Below are 17377 nucleotides of genomic sequence, written 5' to 3'. Positions count from 1 at the left end.
AAGAATTACAGACAATAATCATTGGGAAAAGACATTGCAAAAGGATACGGACAATAATCATTGTTACAAACACTTACCTTCAAAGTGGATTGGTCACAGCTGGCCTGGGCCGCCACGCGCACGGACCAGAGAAGCAACTAGGTCCATCAACGGCACCCCTGCTGATGAGAAGCAGGACGGAGAGCTCATCTTTACAAAGCAACAGGTGAGACCATATGGGAAAACGCATGCTCATCTCATTCTGGAACGAAGAGTTTGAAGGGGATCGCAATTCAACTGCAGCATTCTCACTGCCTCTTACCTTCTCCCAGGGGCAGTGCCAGCAACCAGAGCAGCCCACACTTCAGCAGCTGGGGTTAAAGGCTGATCCTGGGGAGCCAAGTCCAGGGAGGGCTCCAACCATGCCCCAACGTCTCCGCAGAGACGAGGTGAGCGTAACAGAACGCAAAGCCTCTCTGAACATCTGCCTGGGTGTTATGGACACCTCGGAAACTGACCAGTTGGCCCAATTGCTGGAGGAACTAGGGGCCAAAGTGCATGCCTCCCGACAAAAGACTAATGCCTTGAGAAGGGACCTTATTGTCGCCCGAGAACGAACTGACGATCTGGCGAGGCAGATGCTTCAGACTCATGCAGGGCAGGTTCCGTTACCCGGAATCGCACCAACCCCTTTGTTGCAGCCATCACCACCAGTCCAAGTGGTACTGGCGGGGGCTGTGCCTTTGGCCCCGTCCGAACGTTTCACCGGCGATCCCAACCAATATGCCATATTCATGAACCAGTGTCGTCTTCACTTTTTGTGTCGCCCTGGGGCCTTCCCCAACAATAGTGCAAGAGTTGCTTTCAAATATGGGAGGCAGCGCAGCGGATTGGTCCATACCATTAGTAAATCAGGATGTTCCACTACTTCGCAATTTTGGAGATTTCCAACAGGAATCAGAAAAGTTGTTTGCTAGGCACACCCAAGGACAAGCCCTAGATAACGAACTATTGTCCCTCAGACAGGGAAACCATGATCTACTGACTTATATTGCCACCAATCATCTCATAGTACAAACCAACTGGCCCGAAGAAAAGAGGACTACACTGTTTTATCGGGCATTGCGTGGGGAACTAAAGGATGTGCTAGCCCAAGTGGTCAACCCTCCTGAGTGGTGTGCTGAGGACATTAATCTGACGGTACAATTGGACCGTAGGTTACAAGACCGAAAAATGGACCGCACAAGAACTGAAGGGAGGTCGGTTTATATGTGACCCCGGGACAACCAAGTCATGACTCATGAGCCAACCAAACCCATGCAGATTGGGGGTTTACGGGTTCCTATCTACAAGGCAGAGAGAGAAAAAAGGAGGCAACAACAACTGTTTATACTGCGGCAGGGCAGGACATTTCCTTTGGACTCGCTTCCAACTCGCGGACTCCGTGTGGCCATCTTCACACCTATTTGGGAGAGAAAAGACATTACAAGAATTACGGATAATAATCATTGGGAAAAGACATTGCAAAAAGATACGGACAATAATCATTGTTACGAACACTTACCTTCAAAGTGGATTGGTCACAGCCAGTCTGGGACGCCACGCACACGGACCAGTGAAGCAACTAGGTCCATCAACGGCGCCTCTGCTGATGAGAAGCAGGACGGAGAGCTCATCCTTACAAAACAACAGGTGAGACCATATGGGAAAACACATGCTCATCTCATTCTGGAACGAAGGGTTTTAGGGGGATCGCAATTCAACCGCAGCATTCTTACTGCCTCTTACCTTCTCCCAGGGGCAGTGCCAGCAACCAGAGCAGCCCACACTTCAGAAGCTAGGGGTAAAGGCTGATCCTGGGGAGCCAAGTCCAGGGAGGGCTCCAGCCGTGCCCCAACGTCCCCGCAGAGACCAGGTGAGCGTAACATCAGACTATGGTGTTTAAACAAAGCAAAAAGTTGGGGGGGTACACATGAAATGGAAATCTTTCCTAACAATCGCCTCCCAACCCTTACAGTGTGTAGGTAGCACACAGTCTGCGCTATCCCGGAGTTCTACTGGCTGGGTTTGTGTAGGGCTGGGGCGCATTGGATATTGACTGTTGCCTTGTGAAGTCACAGGCGTCACCAGTCGATTGTTTGGTCATATGAAGGGCCTGTGGCCGGTCGTTTGGAGTAGTGCAGCTTCCCTCACCCTTGTAGTGCAGTCAGGATGCGGTATTCCTACTGGGTCTCGGTGTTACTGTGTCTTTGGGTACAGCCACGTGGCCGGACTTGGTGCCTGTTGATACCACTCTGCTGCCTCCCTTGTATGTGGGGGGGGGGTTCTTCACCTGTCCACCAGGTGATGGGGTAGGTCACCGGGTATATCGGGATCCCCTATATTCCCATGGGGTTCTGGAAGTATGTATGTGGGAGGGCTGTACCGTTTCCAGTGTCTTTTCTGTCCCATGAGCGCAGCTCACCATTATTCCGGGCGGTACTTCTGTCCGTGGTGTACCAGTAGGACTCGTCAGGGTTGTGTCAATCAGACAGGCAGGGTTGCGTATCATGTCCTGGACCGGGGCTCAGTCCCATGTTAAATTATAGTATGTGTCAGGGTTTTAGGCAGCGGGCCTGAGGGTGAAGCAGCTATGCTGTTTTCAGTCAGAGTATGTCCAGATAATTGATTTGCACCTGACCAACCCAAATGGAAAGACACATCACCACAGTGCTACTTAGGTGGCACCCGGCGGTTGGTCACCGCCTGGTGGTATCTGGACCCCTTAGTTCTGTTCTTCCTAGGGAGCTGTGGGACACTGCTAGGTGTGTACCTTGATAGCAGAACTGGTAGTGTGGCCTGAGCCTCACAGTAGCCTACTGTACTATCTCGCGGAGTGCACAGTTCGTACTGCCACAGGATTGCATGCCTGATTCCCGGTCTGCGGGTTGCAGCAGGAGTTCCCTACCACTGTCGCTCCGTGGTTAACTGCACCCCTGTCCATTAAACCACGTCCATTCGGGGTGTTTATGTAGCCGTCGCTCGCAGGGTGAACCGGTCGGGCACATCAGTCCCTCCGGGCAGTGCCGCCATTGTCTGCGGTTGTTCGGCACTTCAGCCTCATACCGGGGGTGTGGCGAGCACTCCGCTCCAGCCGCAGAGGAACGGTCCCCCGGTCGTAGCCAAGTGGCACCCCTACAATCGCCCAAGTCGAGTGGTCCAGTTCAGCGACCGCCGGACATCCACTATCTTATGCATTTGCTGTTTCCCTGGTGCAGTGTCCAGTAGAAACCCCTGGGTCTCATCGCCAGCCAGTGGCCAAGTGGAGTCTTAGGGCAGGGATGATCCGCCACCCTGCAAGCACGCGAATCCCAGCGCACTACAGGCGGTTATTCCCAGGCGCAGTCTTCGAAGAGGGGGGGGGTTTAAAGTCTTGTGGACCCAGGGGAGGCCCCAGCCACCGTAGCACGCTAAACAGTGTGTGATTTATGCAGTAACCGCATGTGAGGGTTAGGTATTTACATTGGATTCACTGTCTGCAATACCTGGGCTGATGGTCTGGTCCCACTTTCCAGTTGAAGCGTGTATTTGTAGCTTGGAGGTGCTGCACGTGCTTTCGTCTGCACTTTACCAGGGGGGTGTTAGTATCCTCGATGATGCCTCCGAGGGTCCCACCTGGGTTTCCCGCCACAGCTCTGCTTATAGCGCTCTGGGATATTTCTCAGTGGTCGGAGGCCCAAAGCGCAGGGTAGCAGTGTGTAGCCGCGCCTTATGTCCATAGCACGCAGCTCCTTTCCCTTCTGCCTTCACTGTGTGGTGGCGGCAGGAGCTCTCCTGCGATCAGTTGCTTGGTAGAGGCGGGTGACGTGCTTCGTTCTGCCGATATGAACACGGTGTGTGCAGGCGTTCAGCGCACCATGTCTGTCCACAGCGCCGTGTGCTCTGGCCTCGATGCTGCTGTCACTGCCAGACTCCCACTGCAGGCAGAGTGTCTTCCCCATTCTGAGCAGCGCCAGCCGCCGTTTTGTGGAGGTGTTCAGCCCTGCTGTTTCTCCACACAAAAATCTCTTTCCCAGTCCGTACCGTAGACAAGCTTTCCACTGCACCTTCCTGAGGTATTATCCTATCGACAGGTGCTGATCACCTTCTGTTTCTTGCCACAAGTACAGGATATTTGCAGGATGTCGCTGGAGGCTTCATGAGCTACACAGGACTCATGTCTGCATTGCTCACCGGCTGGCCACACACCCAATTCTCTGGGGGGTGTGGCCAGAGAATGGGGGGTCCCGACCCCTCTTACAACCTTATTATGTCTCTTGACTAGGCTTGCATAGTTCACAATGCCAGGGGGTGTGGATCTTCCCCTGGCCTCGGCCCGCTTTCACAAAGTTCACAACGCTAGGGGGGGGGGGGGAGTCTCCTGTCCCCTGACCTTTCTCTGGCTTTGCTCTCTTCAGTAGGCCTGGTTCATTATGCTGCCGTGCCTCTTTCTCTTTAGGGTGCTCTTTTACCCCCTCCTAACCACAGCCTCTGGGATCTCCCTGTGCCTTCTCGGTCCTCCACGGACATACCTTTGCGCTTGGTCCGCAAGGGTTCTGGTCCTCGGCAACACCAGTAAGCTTCTGTTGCTTCCCCTGGGCTCTCGTGGTCTTCTCTCAGCGGCTCCCCAGCTGATCTTTTGCAGTGAGGCAGTCTCCTGTTTCCATTTGTCCCTTGCCCACCGCTGCCGCTCCAGGCCCCCCCGCTCTTTGGGAGGCACACTGGTCTTCTTGTTTCCCCCAGTGAGCGAGACTCCAGCTTCCCTCAGTTCCACAAAGGCTGCTGGGGATCTAGGGTTCTCGCTCTCTCTGGGTAATGCAGTGGTCCACAGTCCCTTCTGTTCCAGCACATGATTCCTGCTCCTCCGGGAAGGCTTGACAACACTTCCTGGTTACCCTCCTCTATTTCTACTCTAGATGGACCAATCATAAACCAGCAACCAGTAGACTGTTCTTTGTGGTTCTTCAAGGTGGTCTTCATGCCTCTGAGCTTCTCTCTCATCAGAGTACTGATCTTTCCGCTTCCTTTGGGGTCAATGGAGGGCCTCCTAGTCACAGTACTAGGAATTTAATCTTCACTTGGGTAACTCCTAATCTTCCTCGTCCCAGTACTTAGTAGGAGAATGCTACGGTGGAAATATCTCATGAGTATATGAGGAAAGGGATTATTGTTGAGGTTGTTGGAAAGGGGCCTAGGGTCAGGTGAGTTATGGTGATACCGTGTTATCTCCAAATGGTCATCCCCAATATTGTAAGTCCCCCCCTTGGAGAAGTGATGATGCCTTGCGCTTCGTCACAATTTACGTTATTATTATTGGACTTCTCCATACACCATAGCTGCTCCTCTCCAGGGAATACGCTTCTGTATGCAGACATAGTCCTATAATTTCATTTGATGGACTCCTGTCAGCGTACATGACTGTTTCCCCTGCAGTCAGTTGACTTTTCTTGCTACACAAGGGTGTTACACTCCAGGCGATGCGTGCTTGTAGACCTAGATTTGCAACTTGGGTTGGTCTGGCTTTGGCATATGCAGCTCTTCCACTCAAGGTGGTTGACTTTTGTAGGCATAGGTAGCTGTTAGACTTCACACACTGGACTCCTGTTAGCACAAACTACTGTTTCACTTGAGGTGGTTGGATATCTTCAGCACACCTGGCTGTACCACTCCTAGTGACATGCTACTTTTGACAGACACAGCTAGTTTACTCTTTGCTGATGTTCCACTCCTGGCCATGTAGGCATAGATGGCTGTTCTTCTCCAGCAGGCAGGCCCATCTTGCACATGTAGTTGCCCTTTGCCGGCACCAGAGATCTGCTGCAGGCACACACGCACTCGCACACGCACACGCACACGCACATGCACTCACACTCACACTCACACACACTCTCTCACACTCACACTCACACACACACTCTCACACACACATTTGTGAGTGTTACCTTTTCACTGGAATATTGTTTACTTAGTTTGTTTGCTTTATAGGAATACCATTACATTTGCTTCATAAAGTGGCCAGTTGTCTCTATTTTGTGTGCCTAGTGACCCATTGCCTTTTCTTCCTTTTGTTAAAGGCTCCTTTCAGAACGTGAGATTGTACTGTACTGCGACTTCCATGGACACAGCCGTAAGAATAATGTCTTTATGTATGGCTGCAACAACAAGCGTCACCCAACACAGAAACTCTACGAGAGAGTGTTCCCACTTATGCTCTGCAAGAATGCACCTGAACAGGTACAAATAAATTCTCTGTTACATCCACCACCTTTCGTAGTTAAAAACATCCTACTCCATCATGAGAATCTGCCTGTGGGTGGGATCCAAGAAAATCTTTTTATAAAAAATACATATTTACACGCTGTAAGGGATTTGAGTAAGAGTCAGACACAGTGGCATTATGTTTTTGGTCATAGACTTTTATTAAGATGAAATATAGGAACGGTTCGGAGAAAATCCTACCTCGCCCCAGCTCTACAAGGGGTTTCCTTGCCTCAACAAAACTAAGGGCCGTCTGTGTCAGGATGTTCACCCAAAAAAGTCTCCTCCGTCCTGTGCACAAAAACCCTAAGCTGACCCTTACACACTAAACTCAATATAATGTGCAAGACAGGGATTTCTGTAAGCTATACACTTATAGCTTTCATTCAAAGTTCCAAACATAAAGTTCTAAGGTAAAGAAAAGAAATGCAGTTCCACCAGGAAAAGGGGTTCTGCCTTCACCTATGTTTCTTCTGCTCTTTCTGAGTAGTCCGGAATGAAACTCGGATATAAGTGAGTCATGATTTTAGTTAAAGACTTTTATTGAAAATAAAAAGGGTTGGGAAAATGCCTCTTTGATCCTGCTCTAAGAGGAGTGTTCCTACCTAAACCAAAAACTAAGCATCTGTCTGTGTCAGAATGTCCAAAACAAAAACTGTCCCATGTTCAAAGTTCTATTCTGACCCTCACACTATAAAATACATTCTAAACTGGAGATCGTAATGTCTTTAGCCTTGGGTGGTTTAGAAAACTGTTCAAAAAGGAAGAATACATTTTTAACACAGGAGGGATCGTTATCGGGCTTGGGGAATAAAATGAGAAGTGCTTCACCAAAAGTACCACAACTACTACCTTGCTCAATGAAGTAACGTTTAGGAGAAAGTGAGTCTATGAATGATTTGTAAAAATCTATTTAATAGCCAGCATGTCCTGAAGCTTTCCCCAATTTCAGATCTGAAATGGCCTGTTTGATTTCAAATATAGTGATGGGACTGTTAAGAGAAGAAATATCAAGAGGAGCTGCACAGTTTTTCTTATTTTTGTCAAAGGAGGACAGAATTTCTGGTAACTTAATAGCTGGGTCTGCAGAATATAGGTTGGAATAAAAGTCCAAGAAGGCTTTACTAATATTTTCTTTGGTTAGCCTCTTGCCATCAGGGTCAGTAATAGATGTAATCCAATTTCCCTAATTAATTCAGACTCAAAAATGTTTCCAAAAATGTTAGCTAAAAGACTAGCAGTCTTCCTCTCCAAACTAATTCGTATTGACCAATCCGGATTTATTAAAGATCATTTCGCATCTTCTAACATTTAACTACTACTTAATATCCTATCCCACTCTCAAAAATCTCAAGATGCCTTATCTCTTATTACATTAGATGCTGAAAAAGTATTTGATCGAGTTTCTTCGAGATTCATGTTTGAATCCTTGAAGTGGCATGGTTGTACGCCATATTTCATTAACCTTGTTAGAATCCTTTATTTTGCGCCACCTACCAGAATTCTTATATCTTTCCCAAACCTTCTACATAACTAAGGGCAATCGTCAAGGTTGTCCCCTCACGCTTTTACATTTTAATTTATCCCTTCACCCCCTTCTCAAGAACATTAGACTAAATGAGAGCATAAATGGCACTCCTTTAAGCAATGTACAAGTCCAGAGTTCTGCATATTTTACTTTATCTAACCCTGCCACTTCCATTCATAACTTAGTGTCCACTATTGATGAGTTCTCTCTAGTATCCAGATAAAAACGAAATCGTGACAAATCTGAAATCATGCCACACACCAATGTCTGTACTCTAGCCTAACTAATACTCCTTTATTTGGGATGACCTGGCAGTCTTCTTACATTAAATATCTTGGCTTACATTTTCAAAACATGTTTCAAAAGATATTCGGACAACTATTATTTTTAATACTAACATTATGCTGGATAAAACTAAAAATATGGCATCTAAATTGTCACTGCTTTTCTTATCTTCGTAGGGGTGTTTTGACTCCATCAAAATGATGCTCAGCCCTATAATTCTTTATTTTAAATTCATGACGCATGTTTCTATCTGTTAGGGAGCATTCTCATAAATGTGCTAATTCCCTTCACCTTAGAGACCCCCAGCAACTTTGCTGGATTTTGAGGACTTGATTTTTTTACCTGGAGAGAGTGTGAGCCTTTTTCCCCACTCTCTCATGTATTTTCTTGTGTGTTTTACTCTTGTGTTTTTTGATTATGGAGTTTTGGACAGCTCCATAGGCATCATCTTCTCATGTGTGTCACACAGCACCCTCAGTGCAGTGACACAGGGAAGCCTTTTAGGCTGTCCCAAGGTTTAAATACCTTCTCTGGGATAAACTACTGTTTCCCAGAGAAAGTAAAGTGAAATTGACTTTACTAGTCTTTCCAAATGCCTAGAACCAGCACACACTATCTTACACTATCTTACAATAGAGTGCTGGAGGGGTTACTTTTTATCCGCTATGTCTAGAAACTCATGTAGCAGTCAAATGCTACCCTTTCCTCTCGAAATGGCTGGTGGCAGTGGTTTTACAACGAACTGCCATGATTTTTCCCACCCGCGAACGCCGGTGGCGTTAAATCGCGGGAGCCATGTTTTTCAAGGTGGCGTCTGACCCTCCTTTGTTTAAAAGGGTCCCGGTCTTCTTTTTTCACCATTTCTTTTGGGAACGGTCCTTCTAGAGTTTGTCTCTGCGCGCCAAACCAGGTTTGGTCCCTTTGTTCCTATGCCTTTGGCGGGCTTCAGGACTGAAGACCGCCTCTGGCACCCGAGTGTCTGGGGTGGGCAGGAAGTGAGGGAGGAGCCCGAAAGTCCCTGTGCTTAGTCTCCTAGGAGACCCAAATGCACTCTGGTGTGATTGACTGGCTGACTGTCTGGCAAGGACAACCACCCTGCTGGGTGATTGGTAGCTACGCTGGAATGAATGGAAGAAAAGTGATTAAAAGGCAAGTCTCTTGGCTTGGAAGGCAGAGTCGACCACTGGAACGAAAGAACTGAAGACGAGCTGGAAGAGGAAGGCTGCTGCAACTCCTAGACTGTTGGTTTGCCCGGTGAAGCCCTGCTGCAGGTCTGAATCGCCAAGTTCATCTCGACAGAAAAGCCCTTCAAGGATGACTTCTCCCTTTGAGTTGGTGGGACCAATCAACTCATAAGCCACCTGGATACCATTCTCTGAGCTGGTTGTATTTTCCTCGGAGTGCTGCACGAAACCGAATAGCCAGGGAGAAGGACACCAGTTTGTGTGCTTGACTACAGCTACCGGAATCAAAGGTTTGCCTTTGCCAGCTTTTTGACCAGTCCCCTTGCAGTGCACAAGTCCCCCGACGTCCTCCCTCTTGTCCCCACGACTGAGGCTTAGGAACAGCGAGATCTTCTGGAACTGCCAGGAACAGACGTCTTCAGCTGCATCTTTTTCTTCAATGTAAGGTACTGTGAAAACCCGACCGAGAGAACATACCTCTCACTGCGAAAGTTCTTGAAACTTTGGCAACTTGCAGGCCTAGTCAGCTTATGATCCAACATATAAATCTTTCTTTTATGAACTACTTCTGAGAACAAAGGCAAAGACATTTCCATTTAACTTCCAGAACTGCTTTATCCTATTCAAGACATTAGCCCATTGACTTTGGCCTAACCTATTGCACTGAATCAACTTCTCTGGTGAACTGGTAACTGTAATATTAGTTTTATTAACTTATGCCTTTTTGCTCCTACTTCCAATGCTCTGAATGCCAGTTTGCTCCTCCTTCAAAGTAGTTTAAATGCCTCAGAACCTGATACTGTGAAGTACTGAAGTATATTTTTGTGCGATATAGATTGCCTCCTTCTAGTGAATGTTTTCTAACTGACTGTGAAATAAATTAATAATAAGTGTTTTACCAAGACACCTTGAGTATAAGAGTCTATTTTAATATGTGTAATTATAGACCTCTGAGTAACACCCTTACTGCTCACATTCCCTCTTGAGATAAGCCTGGCTGCTCAGCAACACTACCACAAAACTGTGTAGTACAGACTTATACCAAGGGTTGGTTTTGCTTACACCTGTAGTCCTAGTTGTGTGTAATGGTCCCAAAGGGTACTGCATACAAACTCTGCCTAACAATATCCTTATTAACCTTTTAAAAAAATTAGATACTATACTCTCTAAATTATTATGGAACCAAAAAACACCAGGAATCGCCATCAACAAACTGGAACTTCCCAAACATGCTTGTGGGGTAAAGTTTCCTGACTTTTTGTTAGTATCACAGAGCATTTGGTCTTAAATGTCCCTGTTCCTCTATTACGAGAATCACCTATTAGATGCTCCCACGTGGATTATTATAGAAGCCAATTTAATTGCTTCACTTAACCTCCCTCATTTTCTTCTTACCTCCACCTGGCCAAATATTTCTTCCTACCCCTCCTTACATTTTTTCAAATCTATTTGGAGCAAACTCCCAATTAGCTAATTTTCTAAAACTGATTTAGATAATATGTTCTTCTGGTTTAATAAATCCATTTATAATAAAGCAAATCCCACTATTTTCAACAGATGGTATTTGTCTGGTATTAAACAAATAAAACATCCATTCCATAATGTTATAGCAATTCCTTTTGCACAATTATGTTATCAATACAATATTCTTGACTCTGATTTGACTTTTCATCGCTCTCTTCAAGTCCATCTACAAATTTCCTGCCTTATCTCAAAAGTGTACTTCACCTTTATTAACCTCAATGCTTAATAAAACCGAGTCTGCAGAGTCACTGCAGTTGGAAGCAGCATTGCAAACACTTGTGCGAGCTAGGCAGTCTTTCGTTGCTGCCTTTGTTGAGGAAGAGGAGGAGCAGCAAAAAACCCTGACTTGGCACAGAGCGCCGCAGAGTCACTGCAGTTGGAAGCAGTTAGAGGCAGAGAGGGGTGCTGATCTCTATATTCTATCGGAGACCCCGCTGAGCCCAGTGAGCAGTTGAGCGGAAGGAGTGGCTCAAGGGGTCGGCATGGGTCTGAGTTTTGGGTGCAGGAGTTGTGGCTATGACCCTCTGCCCCCAGCAAGTGTACCCGATTGTGTAGCCGACAGCTGGCCTTTTGTTCCCGCTTCTCAGCAAGAGGGTGTGCAGGTGTGTGCTTCAGATACTTGAAGCAGAAGAATCCCTTACCACCTACCACTGCATGTCCTCTACACTCCTCTTGTCCAGTCCCCCCACTTGTGAACTTTGATCGCCTCAAGAAAAAACAGATACTGCTTGAGTAGCAATCTGGCACTTAGAGGGAAGAGAGGACACAGCCCACCCCCACATGCACAGGGAAAACATGGACCACCACATGCAAAGAAGGGCAAAAAGGACATAATGGGGCTGGGGTGCGCTCAAGCATTTTATTGTCTTAAAAGATAGGCAATAATCAAAAACATATATTAAACCTCTTTTTAAAGAAAGTTCCTATGTAAAATTTTGACCAAATAAGGCTCAAAGCCAATAATTTCAAGAACTAGGAGGCATCCATTTTGTGAAAAGGATAAGCCTCCTGTGCTAGTGTTAATTTCTGCCCTTGCAGCACTAATGAAGCAAAAGCCACCTGCTGGTAGCTTTTATTACACCGACTTTAGGTCATTATTGCCGGAGAACAGAGAATGCAGGCAGGAAGGCTGCTGCTAGTAAGTTATTTCATAAATACAACGTTGTTCTATTTATGATTGCGATGGTTAGAAAACCACATAAATCATAAATACAACAAGGTTGTATTTATAATTGCATTGACTTTTGCTTTGAGTCTCCCGGGCTTCTCCGCCCCGGGGGAATCAGTGAGACTCAAAGCAAAAGCCTGCGTAATCATAAATACAACGCGTTTGTATTTATAATTGCTGTGGTTTTCTTTTTAAGTCTCTGAAACAAGGTGCTCACCCAAGGCAGGACAGCATGAGCACACCCGAGCCACACACCTGTGGGACATTGTTAGCACTGACCCAGCAGCTTCCGGCGAAAGGGAACTCGCAGAATTCTGTGGGAACCAAGAGCCCACAGAACTCAGAAGGACAATGGCGGCTAGAGGTGGTAAAGTAAGATCAAACAGACCACACTCAAAACATTTACATCAAGCCAAACGACCCACACAGACAAAGCAGAGGACAAACTGAAGGAACAGATGCCGACACAGAAGGACTCTGAACCGGGCAATCGGAAGATTCTAGAGGCGATTGCAGTGCTGCAAACAAAGTTGGAAAGCAAGATAGATGCGGTGGCAATCGATTTGGCACTGCTGCACCAAGATGTCCACGCAATTGCAGAACATACTGGTAAGCTGGAGGAACCGGTGAAAGAGAACACGTAAGTGAGAGTGCAGATGGCAAAAGATGTGGATGCCCTCAAGCAAAAAGTGAAGCTGCTGGAGGACAGGGCAGAGGAGGTGTGCCGGAAGGAATTGAATGAAAGAACCTCACCACCTATGTGGAAAACCTACTGTTGCAGGAAATTGGTGCAGGAGAACTCTCTCAGGGGTTCACATGTGAGAGAGCGCATGGCTCCCTCATAAGAAGACTGCCCCCGGGCACCCCGCCCAGACCAAGATAGCCAAGGTGCTTAATTACAGAGATAGGGAAAAGATATTGGCCTTCTCCAGAGCAGGGGGAATGATACAAAGAGACTAAGCCAGAGTTGTTGTGTATCCGGACTATTAATTTCAAGTTCAGAAGCGGAGGGCATAGTAATCTCCACTAAGGTTAGACTTGGAAAGGCGGGACTCAAGTATATGCTCATATACCCTGCGAGATTGAAAGTGATTTACAATGGCAAATCCATGTTCTTCGATTCGCCTGAGGAAACGCAGGAATGGATGGACACGACACAGCTGCCCGATGTACTGGAGACCGGCCAAAGACCTGGACAAAGTTGATGGAGAAGGTACGGGACGGGGACGCCATAAGACAAACAAGCGACCAGGCAGTGATGTGGACCCCACGAGGCAATCTATGGTGACATGGGAATGTAATGGCTGGAAATGTTGTGTCAATAGTGCTGGAGCAGAACGGAGACTATGGACAACCGGTAGTGTATGCGTGTGCAAGCACTATACCTCCACCACCTCTTAGGTAGTTGAGGGCTGAGGTTCAGGGCCTGCCTGTAGGGCACCAGGAAGCTAGTCTTACAAGAAGGTGGAATGGAGCGGAAACTGGATTATCCCAGCATGCATGGCATAGCATGTTTGAAGTGGGGGGGTGTGAGGGGGCGGGGGAGGAGGGGGTAGGTGGGTTGTTGAGGGGGAACCTGTCACGGTTAATAGTGGATTGCATCGAACTCCTGCTTAGGTATGCCACAGGCTGGTGGACTCACTAACTCTCTGACATATACAATAATGGCTAATACAGTCAAAATCATGACTTGGAATGGGAGAGGTCTTAATAACTATGTGAAGCAGAAGAGAGTGAGTATGTATATTCGAACGAACAAGGTTGGGATCGCGCTGCTGCAGGAAACGCACTCAGATGGTGGGCAGAAGCAAAAAAATTGGAAAGGGCATGGGGGAGTGAGGGTGGGCTCGGCGTACTCAATTTATGCGAGGGGAGTCCTCATTTGGATAGCCCCCAATATACCATTCAAAGTATTGACGGTGAAAACTGACAATGAAGGTAGGATGGTGCTGGTGCATGGGCTCCTAGAAAACCGTGAGTGAATACCTACGCCCCTAATCATGACGCTACAGTGTTCTTTAAATCATTGTATGCAAGATTGGGCCCATACAGAAGTAGCACTTTGATTTTGGGAGGGGACCTCAATTGCACAATGGACCCGGTTATGGATATGTCTGACTCTAAGCATAAGCGCCCACCCCCCCCGGGTAAGGTATTGAACTCGCTGGTAAACCACTTCAATTTACGCGCCATGTGGAGGGCTGAGCATGGAGAGGCGAAGGGGTATTCCTATTATTCGGCGCTGCATAAAGTGTACACCAGAATAGATGATATGCTTACTGATGGAGAAAGCAGTTTAGAATTCTCAGAGATGGAACACTTGGATAGAATACTATCGGACCACTCGCCACTAGTGGCGAGGTGGAGAGTTTCTCCCCCTAGACCACCGATTCCTATGTGGAAATTGAGAAGCGAAGCGTTGCAGGACACCGCCTTTTCTGAACATGTCAGGAAAAACACTGTTGAATATATAGATATGAATGGAGTGTACAGAAAGTGGGCATAGTCTGTGAAGCATACAAAGTGGTTATCAGGGGATTGATGATAGCGGAATCAGGAGGGGTGCAGAAGTTTCTGTTAAGGAATTGGAGAAGACAGAGGAGGTATTGAAGCAGCGGGAGGGGGGCCCTGATAGGACAGGAACAGCTGGATGAGATGATAGCGCTAAAGCAAACTGTCCTAGCACAATGGGATAGGCTGGGGTAGTAAAATTATGCAAAGCATGTGGAGAGGAGTGTAGGAGATTTTCTTATTGGGGTAAATTTGGGATTTGGCAGTATTTTCTTACTGTAAAAATATTTGCTGTAATTTTGTGGTAAACTAGTCTTACATTTATAGTGGGTCTGGTAACACACTATTTTAGTGACCATATCTTGTTAGCCTGTATTGGCGGTAATTTTAGTGCTATCTTACTTTGCGGTATTTTCAGAATTATCTTATTCCTGTGGTATAGCGGTGAGAATGTTTTTTTTTATACTATAACCCCATCATAAAACAAACCTTTCCTTTCTATTAGAATGCGTTCTAGTCGCCTGTAGAGAGCCCCCGACTTGGAACACTCCTGAGAACCCAATGAATTTATTCAAGGCTGGCATTACTGGCTTATGTACATCCAGTAATCTATGTGCCAGATTAGGCATTACTGGCTTATGTACATCCAGTAATCTATGTGCCAGCTTAGGCACCACTTCCCATCAGCATGCAAGGAAGGACACACTCATACATTGCACACACATCCTTTACCTTGTAGATATTTATTACTGACTTTCTCTTGTTGGATATTTTAGTTAGTGGTAAATTGTTAAATACACTATTGCACTGATATGAGCCTCCCCTCTGTATTTCAATTACATGAATAATTCACAGATGCATGAATGACATTAAAATCTCAGTTGTTTTTATATATGCTTTGTATTACATGCCATTTATAAGTCACCAAATCTTACCATGTGTTATTTACAGCATCATCTGCAATATAAAAAAACAAAACAGGGATTCCAAGATGGTGCCTGTCGTGGAGGGCCACGTCTGACCGTCTCTCCTCTCCGGGCCTCTAAATAAAGCACCTCAATGAGGCTGAACGGATGATCCCGCACCAGATAGCCCAGCAGCGGGATGCTTAAGTTATGCGGCGTTCTGATGCCAAAAGGGACTTTCCAGCTGCAGAAGTGTGGGGCCAGGCCGGCGAGAGTCATTGAGGCGTTCTGTGGCAGCATCGCCCTTAGGGAGTTCGGAGGGTGCTCTGGAGGGGGGGGCCGCGGCCCCAGGGACACCCACCTGGGGGAGCAGGAGCTGCGGTCCGGCCGTTGACGAACACCGACATGGAGGAGGAGGCTGTGAGAGGGAGGAGAGCGGGAGCCTCGGACCCCCCGAGGCGGGACCCGGAGACGGGGGGCAGCGGACCCTCGGTGTGGAGCAGCCCGAGCCATAGTCGAGATCCGTCACCGGCGGTGATCCCCCTGCGGGCGGCTGATAGCACCTGGTCCAGCATCGGGCACTGGAAGGGAGGAGTATTGCCTGCTGCCGGGGGTGCGAGGAGACTTGGAGCCTGGGCGGGGAGCTGAGGGAGGCGGAGACCCAAGACCCAGCATCGGCGCCCGTGGCGCACAGAAGAGGTGAGAGTGGCAGCGGCTGGGGACCGCAAGACTTTTAGAAAGCTTTACGGTGGGGGCCGTGGGGTGGCGCCCCCCCTCTCTCCCTGATAAGGGGCCCAGCATTGGATATCATACCGGTCTCCTTTTAGGGGGGGCTGGCGGCCTGCGCCGGCCTACAAGTCCAGCCCCAGAGACTTTTGGAAAACGCTGCAGCAGCCGCCGACAAATCAAAGCAGTCACAACAAGCAGGAAATTTGGGCACAGGGGATCATGCTTCAGTAGCTGGGCCTCGGACCTTGATAAAGACCGGGTGTCCCTGTGTACCCTCCCGGGGGTCTGCACGTGGGACAAGAGCGGACCCTACAGGACACACCATAACCAACCCCGGCAGTGAGCATAGATGTCCAAGACGTGGGCGGGCTCATCCACACGGCCCTCCCCGCCGAGAAACCAAGGAAAGAGCTTGAAGCAGCTCTGGGGGACGCAGGTTGCACCTGCGCCTGAGGTCTGCCCCCTCCCCGCTGGGCCCTAGCTCGACCAAAGGCAGGACGGAGTTGCCAACAATGAATAAGGCGGACATGCAGGCTTGCTTCAAGGATCTGCAATTGCAACTCTTAACATCTGTTCAAGAGCAATTTGCACTCCTGAGGGGGGAGATGGTGCAGTCGGTCCAGGAAATCAGACAGGATGTGACTAAATTGGGGGAGAGGACGGATTCCCTGGAAAGGAACCTCCAGCAACTCGAAGACGACACCCACAAATCAGAAGAGACTCTAGATAGGATTGCCCAGACCACTATGCTCCTTGAGCAGCAATGTGAAAACAGATCAAGGAGGTCCAATATCAGAGTCAGGAATCTGCTGGAATCAATAGGGGACCCCGATCTGAGATCTACAGTCACGCAACTATTTACGGAGATCCTAGCAACAGAAGGTGGCCTAGTGATTGGGATCGACCGTATCCACAGAGTGGGTCCTTCGAGAGTGGCGGAACCGGGGCTGAGACCCAGGGATGTGCTCGTGACCATGACGTCCTATGCACAGAGAGAGCAGATATTGAGGAAGGCTAGACACGCCCCCCAGATCAGAGTAAATGGCCACAAGGTGCAATTATATCAAGACCTGGCCCAGACCGCACTGCTTAAAAGACACCTGATGAGCCGGTGGTCCGACACTTGTCCGCAGCCCAGGTCAAATACCGATGGACCTTCCTTTTTGGTCTCCTATTTACCTGGGAGGGAACCCAACATAGGATCACGACCTGTGAAGGAGAGCGGCTGTTGGGCATATCCAGTGGAGCTGAGGGGACGCACCCGGATCCCCGGGGAAGACTCAGGGGG

The 17377-nt window shown here is 48.1% G+C and overlaps 1 protein-coding gene across 1 annotated transcript in view; it reads left to right on the top strand.

The window, feature by feature from the left end:
* Positions 1 to 17377, top strand: part of AGBL2 (AGBL carboxypeptidase 2) — a 2805139-nt gene that overhangs the window by 778828 nt on the left and 2008934 nt on the right. Inside the window, exon 9 of the mRNA XM_069623090.1 lies at positions 6072 to 6231. Within this exon, the coding sequence (XP_069479191.1) occupies positions 6072 to 6231 (160 nt within the window). The remainder of the gene's footprint in view (positions 1 to 6071; positions 6232 to 17377) is intronic.

Source organism: Ambystoma mexicanum, chromosome 11, assembly GCF_040938575.1.
Source record: "Ambystoma mexicanum isolate Mex_15411 chromosome 11, UKY_AmexF1_1, whole genome shotgun sequence".
Taxonomy (NCBI): Eukaryota; Metazoa; Chordata; class Amphibia; order Caudata; family Ambystomatidae; genus Ambystoma; species Ambystoma mexicanum.
Note: the sequence above shows the minus strand (reverse complement) of the source record. Positions and strands in the feature narration are given on the sequence as shown.